Source organism: Mixophyes fleayi, chromosome 8, assembly GCF_038048845.1.
Source record: "Mixophyes fleayi isolate aMixFle1 chromosome 8, aMixFle1.hap1, whole genome shotgun sequence".
In the NCBI taxonomy this organism is placed as follows: domain Eukaryota; kingdom Metazoa; phylum Chordata; class Amphibia; order Anura; family Limnodynastidae; genus Mixophyes; species Mixophyes fleayi.
The window spans coordinates 56,826,528-56,854,408 of NC_134409.1; the positions used below are offsets into that span (position 1 = coordinate 56,826,528).

Consider the following 27,881-nt stretch of genomic DNA (forward strand, 5'->3'; position numbering starts at 1 on the left):
TATATTTAACAAGGCTCAATTATGAAAGTGGTACAAATTACAACTATTGTCCTTAGAAGGCAAATATGTAATAAACATGCTTTGCTAACTACCTGTGTTTCTACACACTCTCATTTACAGCGCTCAGTTATAATGTTAATAAATAATTATAACTACCCTGGTACCCATTGCAAGTGCCATTGCACTGGCATTTATACAAATGTTTGCAGCAAAAACTTAACATTTTGCTCAATAATGTAAAAATACCTGATGGTCAATATATAATAATACAATGGTTGGATATATGATTATATTCTTGACCTCTTTTGATAGACAGATATCCTGTATGTATGTTGTAAACTCATCGCAAATAGAGATTGGCTCAGTGGTTAAACTTTTTAAGTATGAGACAATGGACCTCATTTAGAGTCGGATGCAAAGTCCGTTTTAGGCGCATCCAGCAAAAAAACACTACCACGCATGTGCAGAAAGCACCAAATCCGCCTGCATCTTGTACACAATTAACACTTGCGACAGCTTACGACTCACTACGAGAGAATGGGAGGAACACGGATTTGTGAAGGTGTGACCATGTAAATATATCCTAGTCGCAGTGAGGCGCAGACGCAACACACATCAAAACAGGGCTAAAGCTGTGTGGCAGGAATTAGGTGGCGCAAGCGTTAGCAGCTTGGTAGGGTATTAAGAGTGGGATGCAACTGGAGTTGCTTGCCACTCGTGATACCCTACCAAGCTGTAGCACACTCCCACTCCTACACTTCTTAAACGGACTTTGCGTCCGACTCTAAATGAGGTCCAATGAGAGAGAAACTCGTCAGGGACATTGAGTAAAATCTCACTGTAAAGATTTTCTGTTCTAGGACTGGTCATTTAATTCCTCTGTATTAATGGACATGATTGTCAGCCTAAATGATATGTAAATTGATTGAAATGTTTGCAGATAGGCATGAGAATGAGTCGGACTTTATAAGAATCATTTTTGTATGTATTACTGAACAAGTAAAAGTTAAAGAAAATATACAGCCTATTTTAAGTAGAATTTATTTCACTTCTATTGTACTTTAAATATTCAGTAAACCTACAATCTGATCAAAGATTGTGCTGCACAGATAACCTTATTTATTTGTATGTTTACTTGTAGTAGTGTGATTGCCATTGGATAATGCCTTTTAGGCCAAGGAAAAATCAAATATAATCCCTACTTCAACAGAAGTTTGCTTCTTGTGACTAAATTGACATGAAAACATTAGTTCACTTTGAATACAGCATTTCTCTGACATTGAGCACTCTTGTTTTTTGCTTTAACAACGTCTCCATGAAATTTTATTTTTAGCGTATTTAATGTGTCATTATAATGTATTTATTGTGAGGATCATCCATTTTAATATTTATACATAGATAATAGACATTTATACAGAGAGTAGCATATGTAATATGGAACAATTTCTTGGATCAATACAAGACTTATATACAGCAATAAGATAGCAAGTGTAGATAGCAGAAGATGGTGCATTACTATAAGATACATGTCAAAACAATAAGAGTTACAACTACAGCAGTACAAAGGTTTAAGGAAAGGTTAGCTCAGTAGCAGTAAACGGTTGCAGTATGGCTAATAAAGGGTTCTTTAAATATCTGGATCATTTTTTTTATTCTTTAGTGGAGATTAAAATTAATGAACTTAAAGGGATCATTTGCAAATGAGCGGCTAAAAAATATATTTTTTATCCTATTTGAACATCATGGGCCTGATTGATCTTTGAACACAATGTGACTGCAACTTGTTTTTTTAAAAAATCGGATGAACCTTGCCCGGATTCAAGTACAAGTGGATCTCAAGAAATGTTTCCATTTGAATATTGATATAAGTACGCTATGGTTATACACAGGGGCGTCCCCAGGGGGGTTTCCTAGTCCCCAGAAACCCCTGTCCTATCTGGGGTGCCATAAGCTTACAGCGGCTGGTCCCTCTCCCAGGACCAGCCACTACTGCTTGCAGCTTGTAATCATCTCCCAGTCAGTCCCCTGCTGTGTGAGCCCCTTCCTCCCACACAGCCAGCAGGAACAGCAGTGCTATGCAGGAGTGTGTGTGTGTGTGTGTGTGTGTGTATGTCAGCTTACATGTCTGTGTGTTTGAATGTGTCTGTGCTTATCTGTGTATATGACAGTGTACATGTCTGTGTGTTTCATACTGTGTGTTTATGTATGTGTGTGTTTATGTATGTATGGGTTTGTGTATGTGACAGCTTACATATCTGTGTGTTTATGTATGTATGTATGTGTGTGTATGTGACAGCTTACATATCAGTGTGTTTATGTATGTGTGTGTTTATGTATGTATGTCATACTTGCCAACATTTGTATTTCTTTTTCCGGGAGATGCCAGCTGGGACGTGGGCGTGTAGGGGGCGGAGTGCCGAAATCGCGTCATTTTGGCCCCGCCCCGTGACAGAATGACGCAATTCGCGGCATTTTACAGTGGAGGCGGGGCTAAGCGCCGCGATTCCGTGTGAATCGTGGCGTTTAAACCGAATTCTGCCCACTTCCTATCAGGGAGATTGCCACACTCGTCCGGGAGACTCTCGCAAAATGCGGGAGTCTCCCGGACATTCCGGGAGAGTTGGCAAGTATGATGTATGTGTGTGTGTGTGTGTATGTATGTGACAGCTTACATGTTTGTGTGTTTGATCCTGTGTGTCTGTGTATGGGACAGTTTACATATCTGTGTGTTTGACACAGTGTGTGTTTGTAGCCACGCCCCTACACATATTGGACATGCCCACTTGTATTGTGGCGTGGAAACCCCCCTCCTCGAATCCTGCGTTTGCCCCTGATACATTACTTCCTGTATGCAGACAGACAGAACAGACTGCAGGATACGCATATACATATGTGCAATATCAAGTCCCACCAGAATGCATCCACCAAATAGGATATTATAAAATTAAATTACAAACTATTAATATTATAATTATTAATAACATAATATGTAAAACTATTTTTATTTTATTTTTTTATCTGAAATTGATATGTCAGGATGTTCTTCATGTGTACTGTACATAAAATGCATATTTATAGTTTTTCTTACTTGCAAACACATCTTCTGGCAGGAATACATGTCCAAATCACTATCATTTACACTTACACCTGACCTGTAGTTAGTGCAAGTGATACGGCTAAAATACACGTACCTAGGAGATGCCCAGAACTTGGATGAATGTGCATGCGCTCGACCTCAGCATCTACTATATACTACCTATGTGCCCCCATTCCGCCCCTTCAAGTCATAGGCAGTTGGAAGGGTCATTTGCGTTTGGACATGAATTGAATGCAATTGCGTTCACTGGCATAAAGTCGGTTTCTCAGCATGTGCAGAGCAATTTCATGCAGGGAATGGCAAACAATGGGGCTTAAGTCTAAAGATTAATCAGACCACATATGCCTGCTTCTGTACTTGTTGCATCATCATTATGCCACCTTCTGTGCACCTAAATTGCTAAAATTAATCTTTATTTTATAGAGATATATTAAAATTATCTTTAAAAATTGGAAATAGGGCAAACTGATTTGTAAGGTGCGGTGGGTGCAGTGGAGCGCTCACCACACGGAGACTTTGGGTTTTAACACCAATTTTTGAAGTATCCACTGCTGTTCCACTACTTCCAATGAGATCACATACAGTATGCTTAGTCTTAGCCAGTGGTGGGCAACAGGTGGCCCCCAAACCTTCAACTTGGGGCCCCAACTGCTTCCTGGTTTATTGTCAGATTTGTTTGTTATTGGTTGCAACAGTGGGCTGGTATATGGTGGTATATGCTGGTATATGGTGGTATATGGTGGTATGCCATACTGCCACCTCTCCTACTGCTTTGATTGTAAAACTATCAATTTCCTTTTACTTACATTTTCCATACTGCCACTTGTAAATTTCAATTTCGATCACTGCGTTGTAACATAATAGCTGCTGATAGGTTATTACAGATAAATGTCTCTCTTTGATTTAATTTGTTGATTTTGAAGTGTTGTTTTAACTTATTAATGAGACCAAGGGTATATGTGTGTGCCTATGAAGATTAGAGGCCGGCATGACGCGGCCCTGCGCTGAAGTGTATCTGGTTGCCCATCAGTGGTCCATGCTCATGGTATAAATGAATCTGCATTATTAGCTGCACGTAAACCAATTTGAAAATCCTAAAAAAAAATTGGGCATTCAAGTACAGTCCATACAGAACACAAATTAAAGGCAAGCACACACAAAATGTTTGAGGCTTGTTGTTAACTTGCAGCTATGTTAATGTAGGCCAGTGTTGACTAACCTGTGACACTCCAGGTGTTGTGAAACTACAAGTTGACCTGGAGTGTCACAGGTTAGCCAACACTGATGTAGGCAGTTGACTGAATGTGAGAAAACAATGCATTCAGTTATTTGTGAGTAACAAGGGGCAATCAGCATAGTGATCAGTAGACCTGCAGTCTTCCATCTGGTTTCCATTCAGAACTTGAGGAAATCTTTAAAACCACCTTGTAGGGAAAGCAAGTAAGACTGACGCAGTTACATTCAAGCAAGAAGTTGATTTGTATTATATGTGCTATAGAAAAGAATTAATATATGAAATTCCATAAATATTATGAAAAGATTGATATTATAATACCAAATGATCATATGCAATTCAAGTCAAATAAGAGTTTCCTTCCCAGAAATTTGAGCATCCCTCTTGGCATCTCCTTCTAACAATGTAAACAACCTCTTATTACTTCGGGCAACTTTCCTCTTTAAATTAGTTGAAAATCGGAATATGCCCAGAAGCTAGACAGAGAGCAGTAAGGCTTGGTACACACAAGGCGTTATTTTAAAGTGCTTAATGTGGGTTTTCAAAGCTTTTGATGCCGAAGCTCAAAAAAATAAAGTACTCTAACACACACACTTTCTGACAAGCGTTTACTTGCGTCAATGTTGACATTGCCTGCAGCTTTAATACTTGGTAAAATACAACAGCGTTTCATGGGAACGCTCATTTGAATACATAGTACACTATGCTGCAGGGAAGCTTTGAGAAGCATTAATGAATGCGATTTTACCGCTCTGTTAAAGGAAGGACAAAGTACAAGGTTTTGTCTACACTTTAACATTGTTATTTAACATCCTTGTGTACAAGCCCTCAATCTGAAGAACGCAGGTTTGAGCAAGGATGTATTAGAGCAAGTGAGGTGCCCTTCTGATGAATGATGTTGGCTTCAAATGAGCGCGGTTGTGTTTAAATCCTTGAAGCTTTCTTCTGACCTATAATAAAGCTGTCCATAAATAAGTAAGGTGTGGTTTAAGTGAGTACACTTTTAATAAGATTTTTTGTTCTAATATGGGAGGGTTGCAGACTGGTTAGAAGTACTCACTATTCCTATACATTAACTGTCCAATGACGCTATCCTCCTGTCTAATGAGGATCTTCTCCTGTCCAATGAATCTTCATACAGAGATCTTTTTAATGCCATATTCATTAGTTTTATAATTGTAAAAGGGTTAATGATCTACTTGATTAGCAGATATCAGGAGGCGACCATCACAGCTAAATAGCGCTATTTGTTTTGCTCGATTAAAAAACCTAAGCAGTGCCCTGATGCTGCTTAATTAGCAGACTGAAGGCTTGATTACAATAATGTATGCAGGAGAACCAGGGTTTGTGAACGGGGAATGACTGCTGTCTGCCTACATGTAATATATTCAAAAGGACCTTAGGGTCTACTGTTCAATAAAGATGGAATAGTGTATATGGCTACCCCCCCCCCCCCCCCCCCCCACATACACATTTATTCTGAGGTTGTTCCATGTAAAAAAAATGAAGTAATTAGTCCCTGAGTGAATAAACCGGAATAGATTAGACAGTGCTTGTACAGGGGGGACCAAGGGCTGTTTCTGCTTAAGATGTTACTTTGTAAAGTTTTCATTTGTAAGCAAGCATTTTACTTTGAAAGCATGTTTGACTTGGAAGCACTAACCTCCTGAGTGTCTATGATCGAATGCTGTTTGCTATTGCTGTCCAAAAAGTTGGTTCCCTCTGCAACAATGACTGGGAAAAATTTATGGAAATGCATATTTGGTGTTTAGTATATATTTATTGTTTAATTCAACAAGTTTATAACATGCAATCTTAGTAGAACTATATGAAGTCATCAACTTATATGAAGATATACAAAGTATATAAAGAGAACCACAAAGTGAATGTGTACTATATAATTTCATTTTAGAGACACTAGGGGCTAGATTTACTAAACTGCGGGATTGAAAAAGTGGGGATGTTGCCTATTTCAACCAATCAGATTCTAGCTGTCATTTTGTAGAAAGTACTCAATAAATGAAAGCTAGAATCTGATTGGTTGCTATAGGCAACATCCCCACTTTTTCAAACCCGCAGCTTAGTAAATCTAGCCCTAGGGGTCTAGAATAAATTACATAGAATACATTAATTGGAATAAATAGAATTCTAAGGGGTATATTTACTAAACTTCAGATTTGACAAAGTGAGGATGTTCCCTATAGCAACCAATCAGATTCTAGTTATCATTTATTTAGTACATCCTACAAAATGACAGCTAGAATCTGATTGGCTGCTATAGGCAACATCTCCACTTTTTCAAACCCGCAGTTTGATAAATTTACCTGTAGGAGGTGATTTAGAGTTGCACATAGGTTTGCAAACTTGTATCCACCCATATTTAGAGTTGCATTACACTGACTCTTAAAACAGATAAGCACAGTTAGGTAAATATACCACTCTATGATATTGTCTGCTGCTACATGTCTGGCTGCTGACTTAATGTCACTAGTAACACTATACTACATAAGTATATGTACGCAAGTGAGCTAATTGAAAGGGTGGTCAATGCAAGGAACTGACTGCCATCAGAAGCAGTATAGGCTATAAAGATAGAATAATTGGACACTGAAGACAACCAATTAGGCAGAGCACTTTTTCGGTAATGGGATTTTTATATGGTTCCGTACATTAGTTTCATGTACATGCTGTTGGTGGCACCAGAGACACATCTAGAACATATCTCAGATGCATAGGAACATTAATTGTTTGTAAATTTACAAAGGATAACTCATTACAGTAATTAAAATTTGATTCTCAAAAATAAAATGAGAAATGCTGTATAAAAATAAAGAGGCACATGGATTCCTCTAGATACGTTCCTGATCAGTAGATAAGCCAGATTTAAACAGATCAGCTGCGTCTCTTCATCTCTCAAACTTATGATTGATTAGAATTTCTTTTAACTAGCTAAGATAATTTATGACTGCACTACAAAGCTGGGTGACATAAATTAAAAGGAAATATTCTTAAATGAAAAGTCTTTGCAATACCTTTGTATACAAAATGTAAATGCTTTATTTTGGATAAGGTGGCACTCGACTGTATTTAACGAATGAAACATGATACTGTCCTTGATTCACGATAGTCCTGCGAGAGGGTGACACTTTAACCTTCCACTCTACTCACCTCGGATGAGGATATATTGTCTATTCGATATAAAAATAAAAATGCATGAGAATCTTCAGCAAGGTTAAAGGCCAACAGTCCATCTATTTTCCACCGATGATCAGTCACAGAGATATATATTTTAGGAGGTGGCATCTTTTGAAGATGATTTTGCTCTCCAGCTGAGTGTAGCAGATGGTTCATTAGCATAGTCCCAGCCTGTCCCAGGATTTTGCTATCATTTAGAAAAATGTCTCACAGGAACAAGACTTCTTGTCTTATTTTATTAGAATTAACGGTGCTGCGGGTTGGTTTCTAAATTCACCTTGGGTCAGAAAAATTAATCCGAAGTGATATGAATTGTGCAGTACTCTGGTTTAAAGATAGTACGGGCCCTGGAGACTCATTAGGAGACTATATATTATGTTCTGGCTTAGAAAATCTACAACCTTTGTGTCATTAAAGGGTTTGACCTTGTTCTATTTAACTTATCCTTGATTCTGCTTGATTGAAGTTTTATAAAGAGTTCATAATGAAAACATACCTGGGCTACTTTACATTTCATTTAAGTTTTTACTATCCAGTAAGATAGTCCAAAATAAATAGTTAATACAGTTGGTTTTATAAAGTTCTGTTTTTGATGTGAATAAGTTTATCAATTATTATCTGACTGCAGTATAAACTTTGAGTGTCCTGACTTGAAGACAAGACCCAGCATAACAACCAATCAGACATAAGCTTTCATTCACGTGACAACAACAGACTACTATTAGCGTATATCTGATTGGTTGTTATGGGTTCCAGCATCCCACTGATCTTTGAATCATATTATTAAATGACCACCATGAAATTGCAAGGACAAAATCATATTAAACAATTGCAAAAGACATGAAACAATAGCGCTAATAAGAAATATAACTAATTTGCAAATAGCATTTACAAAAATCAACATATAAACATGAGCATATGTCTATTATTATTATTATTACCATTTATTTATATAGCGCCACTAATTCCACAGCGCTGTACAGAGAACTCGGTCACATCAGTCCCTGCCCCATTGGGGCTTACAGTCTATGGGGCACATTTATCAATATTAACAAAAAAGTGAAAAATAGTTTTCAATCCTTATCGCAATGATAAGGATTGAACTATTTCTCACATTTATGTACAGCCCTGCACAGAAATAGCAGTTCCGAAAAACTGCTGTTTCTGTGATGTAAAAAAATCATACTTACCCCCCTCTTCGGAAGCGCTGTCTCCGGGTCTTCTCTTCATTCTTCAATTGCGCATGTCCAGTTCCAAGAACTGGACATGCGCACAAAGATCCCCTCTCTGTCTCTGCAACTATCGTTGCAGAGAGAGAGCTGTGATTGACAGGGAGGGATCACATGATCCCTCCACACATGCGCTGTTCAGCTCTGCTCTTCGGAGCAGAGCTGACAGCACTGAGATTTCTCATATATGATAATGTACGCCAGCTTCAGCTGGCGTACATTATCAAGACAAGTTCCCGAAAAAAACTATTTTTCGGAACTTGTTAGATTGCAAAAGGGAGCAGTCACCATACTATTGAATGGTGACTGCTCCCCAAAACGAAGCAGAATGCAAAGCAGCAGATATCCACGATATCTGCTGCGATGCATCTTTAATAAATATGCGGGGGACACATCGGGGCATGAATTGTATGTTAAGTGCACGTTAGTGCACCATCACACTTTGTTAAATATACCCCTAAGTTCCCTAACACACACACACACACACACACACACACACACACACACACACACAGACAGACAGACAGACTAGGGTCAATTTGTTAGCAGCCAATTAACCTACAAGTATGTTTTTGGAGTGTGGGAGGAAACCCACGCAAAAACGGGGAGAACATACAAACTCCACACAGATAGGGCCATGGTTGGGAATTGAAATCATGACCCCAGTGCTGTAAGGCAGAAGTGCTAACCACTTAGCCACCGTGCTGCCTTGTCTATACTGTCTATACTGTTGAGCAATTTAATGTATTGTGTTTTCAGTATAGAAAATCTGTGTAGTATAAACAACCAGACAAATAAATCGAGGGACAAATAGATTCACTTGTTCAGAAATAACCCCAACAATCAGATTTTTCCATGTGTGTTGACAGCTTGTTTGAACATAATTTGCGGTTAGATTTTAGCTGTGAGATGACCCACTGCTGTTACTTAGAATAGTTGTTCATAACATGACATCAGGGGAAAGTTCAGAGTGTAATAACTTATTACTCATATATCAACTGAATATAACATTATGCCAAAGGATTTTTACATTGTAACATTGTTTATTAAATAAGATAGAACTTAGCTAGGTGATTAAAATAAGAGTACATCAATGTCCAATAGATGTTGATCAAACCAGCCAAAAAGTGAACAATACATTACACATGAATTTGCATAATATTCTTTAGTGAACTTTGTTTTATGTCCAAAGTAAAGCATACATCAAATTGTCTTTTTTTATTCTAGACAACCAGTTTCTCAGTTATTTTTCTCTGTGTATACAATGGTAATGTAACATGGTCTTAATGTATGCAAATGATATGGAAATGTGTTACTAGTTTATGCTTTTTCTATTTGTGATTTAGATGTGAAGAACTTGGAGAACTTCCAGTTGGTGGAGGGAGTTCAGGAACAAGTCAATGCTGCTCTTCTGGACTATACCTTGTGTAACTACCCACAGCAAACAGACAAATTTGGGCAGCTGTTGCTACGGCTACCAGAAATCCGGGCTATAAGTTTGCAAGCAGAAGAATATCTCTATTATAAACATCTCAATGGTGATGTGCCATGCAACAATCTTCTCATCGAAATGCTTCATGCAAAGAGGGCCTGATTTATTTTTACCATGGAACTGTGCACAAACATTACAAAGACTATTTAACTTTAAAGACATTTAAAAGTCAAAAAGATATAATAATCACAATTCTTAATAGTCAATACGTGATGCATCAGGGTATTTGTATTTCAAACTGTGAATGACATTACATATCCCCCCAAAGGATTCTGCACGGGACACTCTGCCTGAATTCAACATAGCCAAATAAGAGGATTTCAAAATGGCCACACCATTGCTCCTAGAGAGGGGTCATCTCTTTTCAAAAGAAAAAGACTGGAAAGTTAAATAAAAATATATTAATGGGAACAGAGAAGAATTTAATATTTAAGTACCTTAATTCCTTACAGTTAACAAAAAGCTACACTGAGTATGTCTATGCATTTCCATTCCCTTGAGCGTTTTATTTAAAGGTTAAACCAAAAATAAAAACCAATATATATATATATATATATATATATATATATATATATATATATATGTATGTATGTATGTATGTATGTTAGGTTTTGCATGCAGGAGACGCAAAGACTTGTTGGGTAGTTGTCTGTTGGAGAAGCTGCAAGTGCACAGAGATGCTCAGTAAACTGTCAAGAAAGAAGGAATTTCCATTTCCAAGTCTGCATAGGCTGCCTAAAGTCTACTTTTGTAGTTAACATTCATGCGCCATTTACATAAAGTTTCTTGTCTGAAACAGAAAATCAATACATTATGAGACCTTTGTGTTTTCAGTGAACGAGATGCTACCGTGTTGCTCATATGTACTTTGCACTGTGTTAGTTGTATTTTTTTTATTGTTACTGGCTGCTTGTTAACAGATATACAGATGGCAATGCTCTCACACTTTTTTCTTTTTTAAGCTTAGAGTCAACCAGCCATCAGAAAAAAATCATTCTTAATTGTAAAATAAGAACAAAATTGTATGTATACAGTAATGTGCTTGCAACACTGCTAGCAAATGTACAGTACAATAGTAAAATACATTCGCGTGATGACACAACCTACCCTATGTTGTTTTTTTTAATTGATATGCTCGGAAGGTTTACTTTAGGCATAATGGTACCAGTGGACTGAGGTACCACTCATTTTGTTTTTGCAAACAGTACCACTGCTCTTTAAAGTCAGTGTTCTTTCTGATTTTTTGTTTAAACTCATTTAATTTGTCTACATTGGTGCAATGATTTTGTGTTCAATTTTATCCTTCTCAGCTTGAGTTTATTTCCTATGTTAATAGGTGCATAATTCTGTTTAACCTTTTAACACCATCCTAGAAACCTATGGTTTCCAGACATTTTTTGCAAGCCAAAATAATACCTTTTTATATTTATTCCTCCACCTACAACTACCACAATGATGGGGAGTTAGTTATTGAGACATCCTGCTTGAGAGCAAGATGCTATGGTCCAGCAAAGAGCAGCCCACGGTGATGTAACCCATCTGTTTTTCAATGATGCATTCAAAATAGACTTAGTTCAGAATTCCTTATAGGATTTTTACATTCTCACATGTTTTTCTTGTTTTTTATAGGTAGACTCAGTACAACATTCCTATTTTTGCACTGGATCATATGAAACGTTTATTATATCTTACAACCTATTAGGATACAATCCAGATTCTGTGATAGATCAGTAAAAAAAATATTTTTCATGAGCTTTCAGTATCAAAATTTAACAGATCTGTTGGCTAATTTAAGGTTGACCTACTCAGTTGTATCATTCAAATAAGGTATTGTTCCATTGTATCTAGATATACATTTGGGGGTAAATGTATCAAGCTGTGATTTTTTTTTTAGGGATTTCAAATCGCTGCAAACCGTTCGAGATAACTGGCAATTTTATGTGCAAAGTCGCCATATGCATTAACCTGCGATTTTGACATTCCAAAATCCGAACTCCGGCGATGTGTGTCGATTTTAAAACACTTATGTCTGGAGGTTTGGTCTAACTCGCCCGAGATTCAACAGACACAGAGACTTCCCCGAGACTTAACAGGAAAAAAAAGCATGCTGTTAAAGCTTTATGGCCGATCTTAACAAAACAAGCTTTAATTATGAGGGTAATCATGATTTCTTGTTCAGAGGGGCAAAATTTATTAAATAATGATCTTAAGTATTTTACGAGTAAATTACTGGGCCAAATTTCATTAATGATTATATGTAAGGGAATTTTTTTTATTTGATTGTATTATAGTGGCATACTATTTCATACAGTGGGGCAGTAATTATTTTTTTATCTGATGTGGCAACACTTAATATTTCCAGATGGGGGGGCACCATTACAAGTGGCAGCATGCACTTGTGTCCATGTGCATAGTATGCCATAGTATAATGTATAATGTAATAAAATCAAATTTTTTACATTAATGAAATTTGGCCCATCAATTTATTCATAAAATACTTTGGCCCCCGTAAGATAATTAGTAATAATTTTTGCCCCTTTAAATAAGAAATCTCGATTACTCTCATAATTAAAACTTAACTTGTGCTTCCTGTTATGTTAACATTGGCACCAGCATTGGAAAGCTGATGTGTTTGCCAATCTCACCTATCCCAAGCAGTGTGTTGAACCTGTTGATTTTCACAGCAATCTCGGGCGAATTTGCAAAATCGCAGCTTCAGACATATGGTGACTTCTATTGTTAAAGTGGCTAAATGTCAGCACGGCGATTCGTGGCACGGCGCTAAAATCACTTTACTGTCAATTTGTAATCAATTAGCATCTTCATACATCAGCGACTTTAAACTCGCCCGAGTAAATCACTGAAAAACTTAAATCGCACCTTGATATATTTACCCCTTGGCTGTTAAGATGGCTGTTGAATCCAGATTTCCAGAAGAGCCATTTTTGTAGTTACACTCGGTGGTTACATCAGCAATGGGACACTTGTGGCTCTCCAGCTGCTACTGAGCTATATCTTCCCTGATGTTTTACCAGCTGTTGCTGCATCTTTCATCACTCGACATTACTAGAGCATTTCATGACATTCACCTGGAATGCCACTAGCGTCTCATTGCTTTTTAACATTCATGAGTCAAAGTCTATGATTGAATGAATGAAAGAAGGGTTTTATTTTAAATCCTCCACCATTCAGCAGTTGAAAACATTTTTTCTAAGCAGTGTTTAATTGATTTCAGGAGACCTTCAAATTGAAAAACTCCTTTATTTTTTTCTTCTCTTTGCTTATTCTATACTGCAGATTACGGTCTGATAATTCTGTATCATGCACATCATATTCTAGATGTTCAGTAGATTTTGAGTTCACTACTGCAGAACACTTTGAGTCATCTATGTGCAGAGCAGTCCATGTCTGGTTCCTAACAATTAATATGCATCTGAACCATTTTGTACTTGAAAAAGTGTGTATGAGTAACTGGACCTGTAAAATGCAGCATTCTGGATCTATAATACACAGAGCACTGTATTTGTAGCTTGTGCGGAGCAGTGCATCCCATATACGGTAATACCAGCAATGGCATCCTCCAACCGGCTGTACAATCATTCAGACACAACTGTCAATCTCTGTGTTATTCGCTTTATAAATAGTTTATTTTTATGGAACAGCTGTTCCCACTGTAGACAATTCCAATTCTAATTTATTGTCCTCATGGTTTCATCTTTCTGTAAAATATATCCACAATAAAGAAGCCAAATATGTCATTTAAAAGCAGTGTGTTTCATTATTTGTGCGTATAATACACATTGATTATAGTATGGGGTGTCCATTAACATGTCGGTCCTTACATGGACTCAATTTCAACTTTTACAGCTATGAGTAAGTTTTACTCTGAAACACGTAAATAATAATATTGTATCTAGGATAATTAGTTTAGAAAACACGTCTATTTTGTCTCTAGGATATCATTGGATTAGAAAAACAGCATTACATTGGTACAGTTTTTCCTTTATTCTCAGACTTTTCCCATGAGAGTCGCAAGGTTGATCCACACACTGGATCGGTCACCTGCACATGGTGGAGACAGCCATTTTATAGGTTAATAAATTCATTATAGTAGTTATATTAATGTGGGCTGAGCTCTTATTGAATATATGGGCTGTGTTATCAGCCTATAAATTGCCTCCACTGTGTGTAGGTAACTTGCCCATTTCAATAACATTTTCACAGAATGATATCTTAAGCAATAATATGTAGGCCTTTGTAAAGCGCTACGAAATTTGCTGGCGCTATATAAATAATGGTTGAGGATTGATGCCGATTGTCACTGATTCTACTTTTTCGTCCTTACAAAACTAAATCTAGTTATATAGCAGATATACATTAGTAAAAGTGAACAGCACATAATTATACATAATACATAAAATAAATGTCTGCAACATGTATGCAGTTATGGGCAGGACAAGAAAAAACTGCAAATATTCCCAAATAAATAATTGCATCGAGGGATCACCTTGTGTAATTTGCCTTGGTATTGTCACGAAATCTAGTGAATATTTAGTGAGTCTTGTGTATCTGCCAATAACTGATGCTCGAACTGGGGCGCGGAGTCTAACGGTAGGTGGTATTCAACATTGACCCCTAAGAGAAGGCATGGACTTTGCAACACCTATTACCGCAAGTCGCGGTTCCCAGTAGGAGTGGTGGCAGAACAGTAGGTAGAGCCTGTTGTAGAGGGAAAGCAATGGTAGAGCAGAATAACAATGAAGGCACCAACAAGGACAAAGTCAGATCATACAGCTGGGCAGAGATGATAGCGGGACTGCTCCGGGAGATACAAGCAAAATAACAATGGGAAATCAGGACGTTCTCCTTGAATAGTAGTGATGCGGAACATGCTGATACGTAGTAGGTAACTCAAAACAATAGTAGATGAATAACTAGTACAGTGGCAGTTTGGTTGAGACAATGAGATAGAACTTAGCTGATCCGTTAGATGGTAACTTAGAGCAGTGGCAGGTGAATTACAGGTATAGCGACAGTTCACTAGAAACAATAATGATGAAGAACTTAGCTGATCCGTTAGATGGTAACTTAGAGCAACAGCAAGGGAATTACTGGTACAGTGACAGTTCAGTAGAAACAATAATGATGATGGTAACTCAGAGCAACAGCAGGTGAATTACTGGAACAGAGACAGTTCAGAAGAAACAATAATGATGAAGAACTTAGCTGATCCATTAGATGGTAACTCAGAGCAACAGCAGCTGAATTACTGGTACAGCGACAGTTCAGTAGAAACAATAATGATGAAGAACTTAGCTGATCCGTTAGATGGTAACTCAGAGCAACAGCAGGTGAAGAGAGTTCCTAATGAGGCTGGAGCTCCAATAATGAAGCACTGAAGTCGGAGCGGTAAAGCCGAACAGGGAACACTGGATACGGCTGCGGAGTACAGGTACTGCGGATGTTCCAGCAGAGGCAACGGAGAGAAACTACAGCTGAACCCGGAGTAGAAGCGAAGCAGCAACAGGTAAGTCACACGAAGGAAGTCCAATCCTGATGAGAGTGATTAATTCGAAAAACAGGCATCAGATAGCAGGAAATAGGTTTAAATAGCGCTCCAAAGTGTCGGGCCAATAGGAACGGGTAGGAGGTCATAATAGAGAGTGGTAGCTGACACATGCGCAGAACGGAAGACCAGATGGAGACTGTAAAGCAAAACTGAGTTCAGGATACCGGGGTCACCACTTATGAGAGAGAGTAACAAAGCCGATACCTGTCCACTGGGCCGATGTGTGACAGGTATACATGCCAACCACAATGAATTTTATAATTAGTTTGTATTTTTTCCTGCCCCTAGAAGACAATATGAAAACTATTGTGCATTATTTTATCCCACCCAACTAGCATTTTATTCCGGTCATTGTATTTATTAGGGAAAAATAAAAATACTTTTATTGTACAGAATAATTGTAATTTGGTCATTCTTTCCTAACACGTATGGAGACAAGAAACATTCTAATACTCAGCACACAAAATACCAGTCTTCATCATTCAGATAAAGCTGCTGATGTAACATGTCAAACTGCCGGTTAAGAATACAGGTATGTTGGGAAGGCTGTGTATCATAGAGTGCTTTCACGCAATGTAAACAAGGGTTTCTGAATTTACTCAATCACCATTCTGAATGTAAGTAATGTTCAAATACATTTAACCCATTCATATATTTATAATGGAAGAATTAAGGCTAAATGCGCATCTTGACCCGACTTCTTCCTCTAACTATCGCCCCATATCACTTCTCCCCTTTGCCTCCAAAGTTCTCGAGAGGCTCGTCTGCAGCCGGCTCTCCTCCTACCTTTCCGAACACTCCCTCCTTGATCCTCTCCAGTCTGGCTTCCGCCCCCTGCACTCCACTGAAACGGCCCTAGCTAAAGTCACCAACGATCTCCTCTCTGCTAAAGCCAGGGGCCACTTCTCCCTTCTCATCCTCCTTGATCTCTCTGCAGCCTTTGACACCGTCGACCACCCCCTCCTCCTCCACACGCTCCAGTCCTTTGGCCTCTCCGGCCCAGTCTTGTCCTGATTCACCTCTTACCTTGCTGACCGATCCTTCTCTGTCACCACGTCTGGATCTCTCTCCCCCCGTCCACCCTTCCAGTCGGAGTCCCCCAGGGCTCTGTCCTTGGACCCTTACTCTTCTCTCTCTACACCTCTTCCCTGGGTGAACTGATCAGCTCCTACGGCCTCAACTACCACCTCTACGCTGACGACACTCAACTACATCTCTCCTCTCCTGATCTCTCCCCCTTCCTCCTCTCTAGGGTGTCCGTCTGCCTCTCTGCCATCTCCTCCTGGATGTCCTCTCGATTCCTCAAACTTAACCTTGCCAAAACTGAACTCATAGTCTTTCCTCCCTCTCACACCTCGCCCCCTTTCTGATCTCTCTATCACTGTCGACAACACCTCTATCTCCCCTGTCCCCCAACTTCGCTGCCTCTGTGTCATCCTCGATTCCTCTCTCTCCTTTGGCCCCCACATCCTCTCTCTCGCTAAATCCTGCCGCTTCCAGCTGCGTAACATCGCTTGCATCCGGTCCTTCCTCTCCCAAGATGCCACCAAATGCCTTATCCACTCTCTGATCATCTCCCGCTTGGACTACTGTAACCTCCTCCTTACTGGCCTCCCCCACTCTCATATCGCTCCCCTTTGATCTGTCCTCAACGCGGCCGCTAGGCTTATCTTCCTTTCTCGCCGCTCCTCATCTGTCTCCCCCTCTACCTATCCCTTCATTGGCTCCCCTTCCCCTACAGAATCCTCTTCAAGCTCCTCACTCTTACATACAAGGCCCTCGCCAACTCCACCCACCCCTACATCTCCACCCTCCTCTCTATTCATGCTCCATCCCGCCCTCTCCGATCTGCCAATGACCGTCGCCTCTCTTCCCCCCTGATCACCTCCTCCCATGCGCGTATCCAAGACTTCGCCCGCGCTGCCCCCCTCCATTGGAACAAGCTCCCTCCCTCTATTAGAACTTCCCCTAATCTGTCCAGTTTCAAACGGGCTCTAAAAACCCACCTTTTTCTTAAAACCTTCCAGTTTCCCACTTAATTTCCTACCTGTCACTCACCGGACTGTGAGTGCTACTTCTAAGGTAGCTAGGAACCGTGTCCGTCCATTATAATGGTTACTGCGCATGTGCAGTCCCTTTTAACCTTCAGTTCTGTTCCTTTAACTTAATTGGCTGATCAGGCAACACTCCCTATATTAAGCACCTGTGGTCAACACCACGTTGCCTGATCTTGGAGTCTCTTTCCTCATGAGTCTCTGAAGGTGTTCCAGTGCCTCCTCGTGTGTTCAGCTTATGCTGATTCCTGTTTGCCGTTTGTGGTTTCCAGACCACTTCTACTCCTCGTGTTCCTAGTGACTTCAGCAGCTGATTCTTATCCGCTGCCTCCGTATATATCTACAGTTACAGATTACTGCTAACTCTCCTGTGTTTCATCGTGACTCCAGCAGCTGATTCCTATCCGCTGCCTCCGTATATCTACAGTTACGGATTACTGCAAACCCTCCTGTGTTTCATCGTGACTCCAGCAGCTGATTCCTATCCGCTGCCTCCGTGTGTCTACAAGTTATAGATCTCTCCAACTCCCCTGTGTTACATCGCTACTGTTCCAGCTGATTCCTGTTAGCTACCTCAGCGTGTATACAGAGTCCTGCTCGTCTCAGCGCTCCAGTCTGCATTCTACCTGCCGTCAGCTGACCCGCTGCCTACTGCTTCTACAGTGTGTCCTTTCGTGTCAACTTGCCTGTTAAGCATCGAGTCTACGCTCCTCGGCTTCCAGCTCTGCTACATCGCTTCAGTTCTCCCGTGGTCTCCTGCTGTTCTACTCGATATACTACTGCTTCCTGAGTATTTTGTCGTCCTTGCTGGCCTACCTACAGTGCGCTGCACCTACCTGCCGCTTCCATTCTGCAAGGACTTCTCATCTCGTCAGTTCTCTGACGCTCAGGTATCCCTGCAGCTATCTCTAACAGCCTGCTCATCTGAACCACGGTATGCATACTTCTCATTGACTGTGCTGGTGTATTGCATATCCATCTGGACTGAGTTGTTCTCCTCCGGAGTTTCCATCCTCTGAGACTATTGCTATTATTGACTGTGTTTCCTTTTGCTGGACTATTCTAGTGACTTTGTTTATCTGTGCAGTGCTGTTCATTCATTATTATTATTGTGTGCAGTTCAACGTGGGATCAAGTTCAGTGTACCCGTGTAGACTCTGCATAGCATTTATCTCCTCGTGTCCTTCCTCACATATTATTATTATTATTATTATTATTATCATTTATTTGTTAGGCGCCACAAGGTTTCCGCAGCGCCGCACATAGTACAAACAGTAGACTATACAGGGTATAACAGTACAGAACAATAAACAAAAAGTACCAATACTTCAGAAACTCCAGGCAGGCAGATGCAATAGACACGGAGCAGAAGAACGGGTAAGGAGACAGGAGGGAAGAGGGCCCTGCTCATTCGAGCTTACATCCTAAGGGAGGGTTGACAGACCAGGCACAAGAGGAGCCAGTTGAATATCCTCTCACATAAGCAGTGGTACAACTTGCTACACGCAGACCACTGACTTCCCCGTTACCTTCACCTGGATTCCATTCCTTCACTACAGACAGCGGTACAACTTGCTATACGCAGACCGCTGACTTCCACCTCCTTATTACTCCTGGACATTCTTCTCACTATAGCAGTGGTACAACTTGCCATGCGCAGACCACTGACTACCCTCACGTGTCCTTGTCCATCCAGATCCTCGTGTTCAGTTACCTATTGTTTACCAGTGCTGCTAGTCATAGACTTTCTGAGCATTCTCTAACCATCTGCTGTTTCCAGTTCCATTATCACCCTGCCATCAGAGTATCATATACCAACTCTACTGCTCTGATAAGACCATCAGCGGGTGATACTGGGTAAAGACTCCTAGTGCCCGTGACAGTAAGATCAGGCCATGACAGACCCAGATTCGGAACCCACAGCTAAAGAGATGCTGCAGCATCTGGTCACCCGTGTGGAACAACAGGATGTTCGTCAACAACTATTACTACAATGTTACCAGACGTTAGTCTCCCAAAGAACGTCTGGGCCGAATATTACAGCTTCTGTTGATGCTCCTGTGCTTTCCTCCGTTTCCCCAGTGCCATCCCAGGTGTCTACGGCTTCCACGCTTCACCTGCCAACTCCGTCAAAGTATGATGGAGATCCCAAAACATGTAGAGGTTTCCTCAACCAATGCTCAGTACATTTTGAGCTCCAACCTCAAAACTTTTCTACTCATCGTTCCAGAGTGGCCTATCTCATCTCATTATTCTCCGGACAAGCTCTCGCATGGGCTTCCCCTCTGTGGGAAAGAAATGATCCGTTGTTACAGGATAGTGCCAAATTTATTTCCATGTTTCGTAATGTATTCGATGAACCAGGTCGTGTTATTTCCGCTGCCTCCAGCATTCTTCGTTTACGACAGGGTTCTCGTACAGTAGGACAGTACGTCATTCAATTTAGGATATTAGCCTCTGAGCTTCAGTGGAACACTGAAGCGTTAATTGCCGCCTTCTGGCAGGGGCTCTCGGATAAAATTAAAGATGCACTGACTACTCAAGAACTCCCTACGTCTTTAGAAGATTTGATTTCTCTTTGTCATCGTGTGGATCTCAGATTTCGTGAGAGGGACTCTGAGAGAACTACTTCAGCTAAAACATCTCTTCGTTCCACTTCTCAAATTCGTCCTGCTTCACCTCCGGTAATACTGATGGAGATTGGACGTTCCAAACTAACCTCTGCAGAGAGGAATCGAAGAACTAAGAATAGACTTTGTATCTATTGTGCTGATGCCACACATATGCTCCAGTCATGCCCCCAGAAAATCGGGAAATGCCAGGCCCTAACTAGGTCTGGAGAGGTGAAGTTAGGGTCCCTGGAGTCCTCTCCATCTTCTACGAAATCAAAAATCTGTGCATTTGACGTTACCATTTCATTTGCTACTAAGTCTTTTGAGTCCCAAGCTCTGATTGATTCAGGAGCTGCGGGAAATTTCATTTCTGAATCCCTTGTAAATCAATGGTCCCTACCAGTGATTACCCTGAAGACTCCTATTACGGTGACTGCTATCGATGGATCACGTATTATCAACGGTCTCATCACCCAAAGTACGTCTTCAGTGACCCTTCAGATTGGTGTTCTACACCGAGAATAAATTTCGTTTTTAATCCTTCCTGCTACTACAAGTCCGATTGGTTTAGGCCTTCCATGGCTTCAATGTCATTCTCTCCAGATTGACTGGCGCACTCCTCAAGCTACGTCTTGGGGACCTGAATGTCACCAACATTGTCTTTCTCGTGTTGTTCCTCGTAAAATACAGCAAACCTCCATTTCACCTTCCTCACCGGGACTTCCTCCTCAGTATGCTTCATTTGCCGGCGTCTTTGATAAAGCTCAGTCTGAACGTCTTCCCCCTCATCGTTCATGGGATTGTCCGATTGACCTGTTACCTGGCAAGACTCCACCTAGGGGTCGTGTTTATCCACTTTCGTTACCTGAGACTCAGGCTACTGCTGAATACATCCAAGAGAATCTCCAGCGAGGATTTATTCGACCTTCTACTTCTCCCGCTGGAGCTGGGTTCTTCTTCGTGAAGAAGAAAGATGGATCATTACGCCCCTGCATAGATTTTCGTGGACTTAATGCTATCACTATCAAAAATCGGTATCCCATTCCTCTGATTACTGAGTTGTTTGATCGGATCAAGGGAGCCCGGATTTTTACTAAGTTGGATCTTCGTGGTGCCTACAACTTGATTAGAATCAGGTCCGGTGACGAATGGAAAACAGCTTTTAACACCAGAGATGGGCATTATGAATACTTAGTAATGCCCTTCGGGTTATGTAATGCCCCTGCTGTTTTCCAGGGCTTCATTGACGAGATCTTTTGGGACTTGTTATATGTATGTGTCGTAGTATATCTGGACGACATACTCATCTTTTCCCAAGACCTGCCTTCACATCACCAACAAGTGGCCGAAGTTCTTTCCAGACTCCGGAAAAATTCATTATTCTGTAAATTAGAAAAATGTTCATTTGAGTTGCCCCAGATTCCATATTTGGGTTATATTGTTTCCGGAGTTGGTCTACAAATGGATCCAGAAAAGATGAATGCTGTGTTACTTTGGCCTCAGCCAACTACTCTTCGTGCCATTCAGCTTTTTTTAGGCTTTGCCAACTACTATAGACGCTTCATTCAAGACTTCTCTTCAATTGCATCTCCCATTGTGGCTCTAACTCGCAAAGGGGCCAATACTAAGCAATGGTCATCTGAGGCTCTCCAAGCCTTTCAATTTCTTAAAGAGTCCTTCTCCTCTGCTCCCATCCTTCGACAGCCTGATGTGACGCTTCCCTTCTTCCTAGAAGTAGACGCCTCTAATGTTGGTTTAGGAGCCATTCTCTCCCAGAAATCGGAGCAACAAAAATTCCATCCTTGTGCCTTTTACTCTCGGGGTCTTCTGCCTGCGGAGAAGAATTACACCATCGGGGACAAGGAGTTGCTGGCTATTAAAGTAGCATTGGAGGAGTGGAGATATTTGTTAGAGGGAGCTCGTCATCCGGTGACAATTTTTACGGATCATATATATTTGTCATACCTACAGTCTGCTCAATGTTTAAATCCTCATCAGGCAAGATGGTCTCTTTTCTTTTCCCGTTTTGATCTAATCATAACCTTCAAACCAGCTGCAAAGAATAAAAAAGCAGACGCTCTATCTCGAGCCTCTGTGGCGTCCTCAGACGTTGAAGAGAGTCCTAGCCACTTTATATTAGACCCCAAATGTGTTTCTCTGGCTGCTTCTTCCACTAAAGTGCTACCATTTGGGAAGACCCTCGTGCCTCCTGCTCTTAGGAAAAAAATCCTTTCATGGTTTCACTCTTCTCGTTTCTCTGGACACGCTGGTGAACGCAAGACCTTTGAAATCCTCTCTCGAAGTTATTGGTGGCCTTCTATGAGGAGAGATGTCAAAGAGTTTATCGTGGCATGCGATTAATGCTCCCAGTTCAAGACCCCCCGCAGAACTCCAGCGGGGTTGCTTCAGCCACTACCCATTCCATCTAAGCCTTTGACCCATATTAGTATGGACTTTGTTACTGAGCTTCCTCCTAGTAAGAATTGCAACACCATTTGGGTAGTGGTGGATAGATTTTCGAAGATGGCGCATTTCGTTCCCTTGTCTGGTTTACCTTCTTCTTCAACCCTGGCTGAACATTTCATTAGAGAAATTTTCCGTATCCATGGATGTCCGTCCGAGATCGTGTCAGATAGAGGAGTACTATTCGTTTCCAGATTCTGGCGGGCCCTTTGCAAGACCATGGGCATACGATTAGCACTCTCATCTTCCTACCATTCTCAATCGAACGGACAAACTGAAAGAGTCAACTAAGATCTTGAGACTTTCTTAAGGATGTTCTCGTCAGCCAATCAAGACAACTGGGTAGAATTACTTCCTTGGGCTGAATTCGCTCATAACAACATGTACCATGTACAAAAGTGGAAGCTGCTCAAATCAATTTATAGGCCATAACAGGTGCTGAAAGGGTGGGGTTATCCTGCAAGGAACATACACACAACATGAGTACCATGAGTCATCATCTAAAACTCCATTCTTTGTTGTTTACGGTCACCATCCGTCTTTCCCGGAATTTCCTGCCCTCCCGCCCACCCAAGTTCCTGCTGTTGAGACTTTGTGTCAAACCTTCAAAAATATTTGGGCTCAGGTAAAAACCTGTTTAAAGAAGACATCTGCCAGATATAAGTCTTTTGCGGACAAAAAGAGACGGGCTATTCCACCATTGAAAGTCGGAGACCGGGTGTGGCTATCTACTAAGAATATTCGTTTGAAGGTTCCATCCATGAAATTTGTTCCCCCGTTTTATTGGTCCATATAGGATCATTCAAGTTATAAATCCAGTTTGCTTCAAACTTTTACCGCCCAAGAGTCTTCGTATTTCCAACGCCTTCCATGTTTCCTTGCTCAAACCTCTCATCATCAACCGTTTCTCGGTCCCTCCTTCAGCACCTCGGCCACTTCAAGTTCATCAGGAGGAAGACTTTGAGATTACTCAGGTTTTGGATGCTAAAATTTCGCGAGGAGTTCTTCGTTTCCTCGTGCATTGGAAAGGCTTTGGTCCTGAGGAGCGTTCATGGATCAAAGCTGAAGATCTCAACGCTCCAGCTCTCTTGAAAAAGTTCTATACCAAATTTCCGGACAAACCCGGTTCCAGGTGTTCTGTGCCCACCTTTAAAAGGGGGGGTACTGTCACTCACCGGACTGTGAGTGCTACTTCTAAGGTAGCTAGGAACCGTGTCCGTCCATTATAATGGTTACTGCGCATGTGCAGTCCCTTTTAACCTTCAGTTCTGTTCCTTTAACTTAATTGGCTGATCAGGCAACACTCCCTATATTAAGCACCTGTGGTCAACACCACATTGCCTGATCTTGGAGTCTCATTCCTCCTGAGTCACTGAAGGTGTTCCAGTGCCTCCTCGTGTGTTCAGCTTATGCTGATTCCTGTTTGCCGTTTGTGGTTTCCAGACCACTTCTACTCCTCGTGTTCCTAGTGACTTCAGCAGCTGATTCCTATCTGCTGCCTCCGTATATCTACAGTTACAGATTACTGCTAACTCTCCTGTGTTTCATCGTGACTCCAGCAGCTGATTCCTATCCGCTGCCTCCGTATATCTACAGTTACGGATTACTGCAAACTCTCCTGTGTTTCATCGTGACTCCAGCAGCTGATTCCTATCCGCTGCCTCCGTGTGTCTACAAGTTACAGATCTCTCCAATTCTCCTGTGTTACATCGCTACTGTTCCAGCTGATTCCTGTTAGCTACCTCAGCGTGTCTACAGAGTCCTGCTCATCTCAGCGCTCCAGTCTGCATTCTACCTGCCGTCAGCTGACCCGCTGCCTACTGCTTCTACAGTGTGTCCTTTCGTGTCAACTTGCCTGTTAAGCATCGAGTCTACGCTCCTCGGCTTCCAGCTCTGCTACATTGCTTCAGTTCTCCCGTAGTCTCCTGCTGTTCTATTCGATATACTACTGCTTCCTGAGTATTTTGTCGTCCTTGCTGGCCTACCTACAGTGCGCTGAACCTACCTGCCGCTTCCATTCTGCAAGGACTTCTCATCTCGTCAGTTCCCTGCCGCTCAGGTATCCCTGCAGCTATCTCTAACAGCCTGCTCATCTGAACCACGGTATGCATACTTCTCATTGACTGTGCTGGTGTATTGCATATCCATCTGGACTGAGTTGTTCTCCTCCGGAGTTTCCATCCTCTGAGACTATTGCTATTATTGTCTGTGTTTCCTTTTGCTGGACTATTCTAGTGACTTTGTTTATCTGTGCAGTGCTGTTCATTCATTATTATTATTGTGTGCAGTTCAATGTGGGATCAAGTTCAGTGTACCCGTGTAGACTCTGCATAGCATTTATCTCCTCGTGTCCTTCCTCACATATATATTCAGTGGTAGAACTTGCTAGAGGCAAACCACTGATTCCTGTTTCCCTGTGTCACCAGTTGCATATATCCTCTCACATAAGCAGTGGTACAACTTGCTACACGCAGACCACTGACTTCCCCGTTACCTTCACCTGGATTCCATTCCTTCACTACAGACAGCGGTACAACTTGCTATACGCAGACCGCTGACTTGCACCTCCTTATTACTCCTGGACATTCTTCTCACTATAGCAGTGGTACAACTTGCCGTGCGCAGACCACTGACTACCCTCACGTGTCCTTGTCCATCCAGATCCTCGTGTTCAGTTACCTATTGTTTACCAGTGCTGCTAGTCATAGACTTTCTGAGCATTCTCTAACCATCTGCTGTTTCCAGTTCCATTATCACCCTGCCATCAGAGTATCATATACCAACTCTACTGCTCTGATAAGACCATCAGCGGGTGATACTGGGTAAAGATTCCTAGTGCCCGTGACACTACCTTTTCTTCTACCTCTTCCCCTTCATTTCCCTTCCCTTATCCTTATCTCTCCCTCTCTCCCCTGTGTCTCTCTGTCTGTCTACCCCACCCCTTAGATTGTATGCTTCTCTGAGCAGGGTTGTCTCTCCTCCTGTCCTCACCACTCTTAACTCGGCTCTCCAGCTACCTAGCCCTCCTCCGCGAGGACCCTCTTCTCCCCTCTCACTCCTTCCTCTCCCCACTGGCGGTTTCCCTGTCATCCGGGCCCTCCCTCTCGGGCTCAGCCGTATGCATGACCTTCCCCTCTCCCCTCCCCCGCCCCTCTAGCTGTGCTTCGAGCTCACCGAGTTACTGTGCTTATTGTTTACTGTACTGTGCTGTCTCACCTTGTATTGTAACATTGTCTGTCCCTGTACGGCGCTACGGACACCTAGTGGCGCCTTATAAATAAAAATTAATAATAATAATAATAATAATCTTTGATGATCCTGTGAAATGTTTTACAGTCTAGAAGTCATGTTTAGTGCCTTAACTGAATCAGGAATCAACTTGTAGCCTGGAATGGATTCCTTTTTTTTTAAATTTGAAAGGATTTTAAGTTGAGAGTACAGCTAGGTTATGCAAAATAAAAAAACAAATCAGTTCTATAGGTTTATGTTAGTCAAGCATTTCTGAAGCTGCTAGTTTGCTACTCTGCCAAATACTCAACATAAAGGAAAGATATAGTTCATGATGAGTTGGGCATATGTCAGTTTGCCTAGCATAAATTATAGCAATTTCTACTGCTCATGCCCGCAAAAAGAGGATACTCCTATGTCTATTTGCAAATTTATACTTGCACCTCCTTATATTTGATGAGGCAAAACGGAGGAGGGAAGGGGCATAGTACGAGTACGGAAACACCAATAGGAGATAATGAGCAGGATATATTCGCAGAACTCTGAGACAGACAGGCAAGGGTTAATGTGGAGTAGTCTGGCACTTGAAAGATGAAGTGGACAGCACACAGCAGCAGGTAGTGGGCATCCAGACTGTAAATAGCAGAACTCTGAGTCAGACAGGCAAGAGTTAATGAAGAGTAGTCTGGCACTTGTCTGATAGAGTGGACAGCTCACGGTAACAGGTAGTGAGCAAGCAGATTGTATTTGGCAGAACCCAGAGTGAGACAGACAGGAATCTGGAGTAAAGAAGACAGTGGAATCCTTTAAACAAGCCAGGGGTCAGGGAAGGTAGAAATATGAAAGCAAATCTGGTTAGCAAAGAGTCAGAAGTGGAGAAGACAGTAATTCCTATAAACAATCCGTGTTAAACACTAATAGCAGAACAGGTCAGGATACAAGGCACACTAGGTCAAGCAGGAACTATCACCAGCATTAGTATGCTGCTAGGGAGAGGTTTATAAAGGCAACATCATCAATCAGAACTGCAGGATGATTAGCTACATGAGTGTGGTAGGTGATTGCACATCTGAGGCTGCCACACTGAGAACTGAATGAAGCTTGTTAATATTTGCCTAGCAACCAGCTGAATCAGTGAACTGCAGGAATGATCCTGCACATAGCAGTAGCAGTAATTGCACAGATGATAGATCAAACAAATAGGAGAGTTCCTATTTCTTAACATCTAGTTTTATTGAAGCATCTACTTAAAACCAGTAGAATAGATCTAGAAGAGATGTGATTCTACTGGAGTCTGTTTTTCATCCAGCAAGCTCCATAATTGTGACAGAGAACAGGCCTTGCTGATGTAATGGCCTGTAGTAGAATCTTTCATACCTTTTCATCAGCTGGTCCCTAGAACTATACAAAGGTAAGTTCCAGGGACTTGCTAGGTAGGAGTACAGAAAGATAGAGAACAATATGGCAAGGACAAGGCTGGTCTATTGCTTGGCAGGCTGATGCATACAATGGTCAGAAAATTTGCCATTGAAACAAATTAGTTGATGCAACAAGCACTTCCCATAAACTCTGTATGTGATGTGGACCAGAAATGATCAGCCCATGAATGTCTACTATACATAAAATGCATTTTTACAGTTGCTCCTGATTGCAAACACACATTCTAGCATGCATACACAGCTGTCATAACTAGCAATCAGTACTTACA

At 41.3% G+C, this 27,881-nt stretch overlaps 1 protein-coding gene across 1 annotated transcript in view; it reads left to right on the top strand.

Annotated features, from left to right (window-relative positions):
• Positions 1–14,012, top strand: part of NR5A2 (nuclear receptor subfamily 5 group A member 2) — a 78,813-nt gene extending 64,801 nt beyond the window's left edge. Inside the window, exon 8 of the mRNA XM_075182597.1 lies at positions 10,102–14,012. Coding sequence (XP_075038698.1) covers positions 10,102–10,349 — 248 coding nt within the window. The 3' untranslated portion in view covers positions 10,350–14,012. The remainder of the gene's footprint in view (positions 1–10,101) is intronic.
• Positions 14,013–27,881: the final 13,869 nt, after the last annotated feature.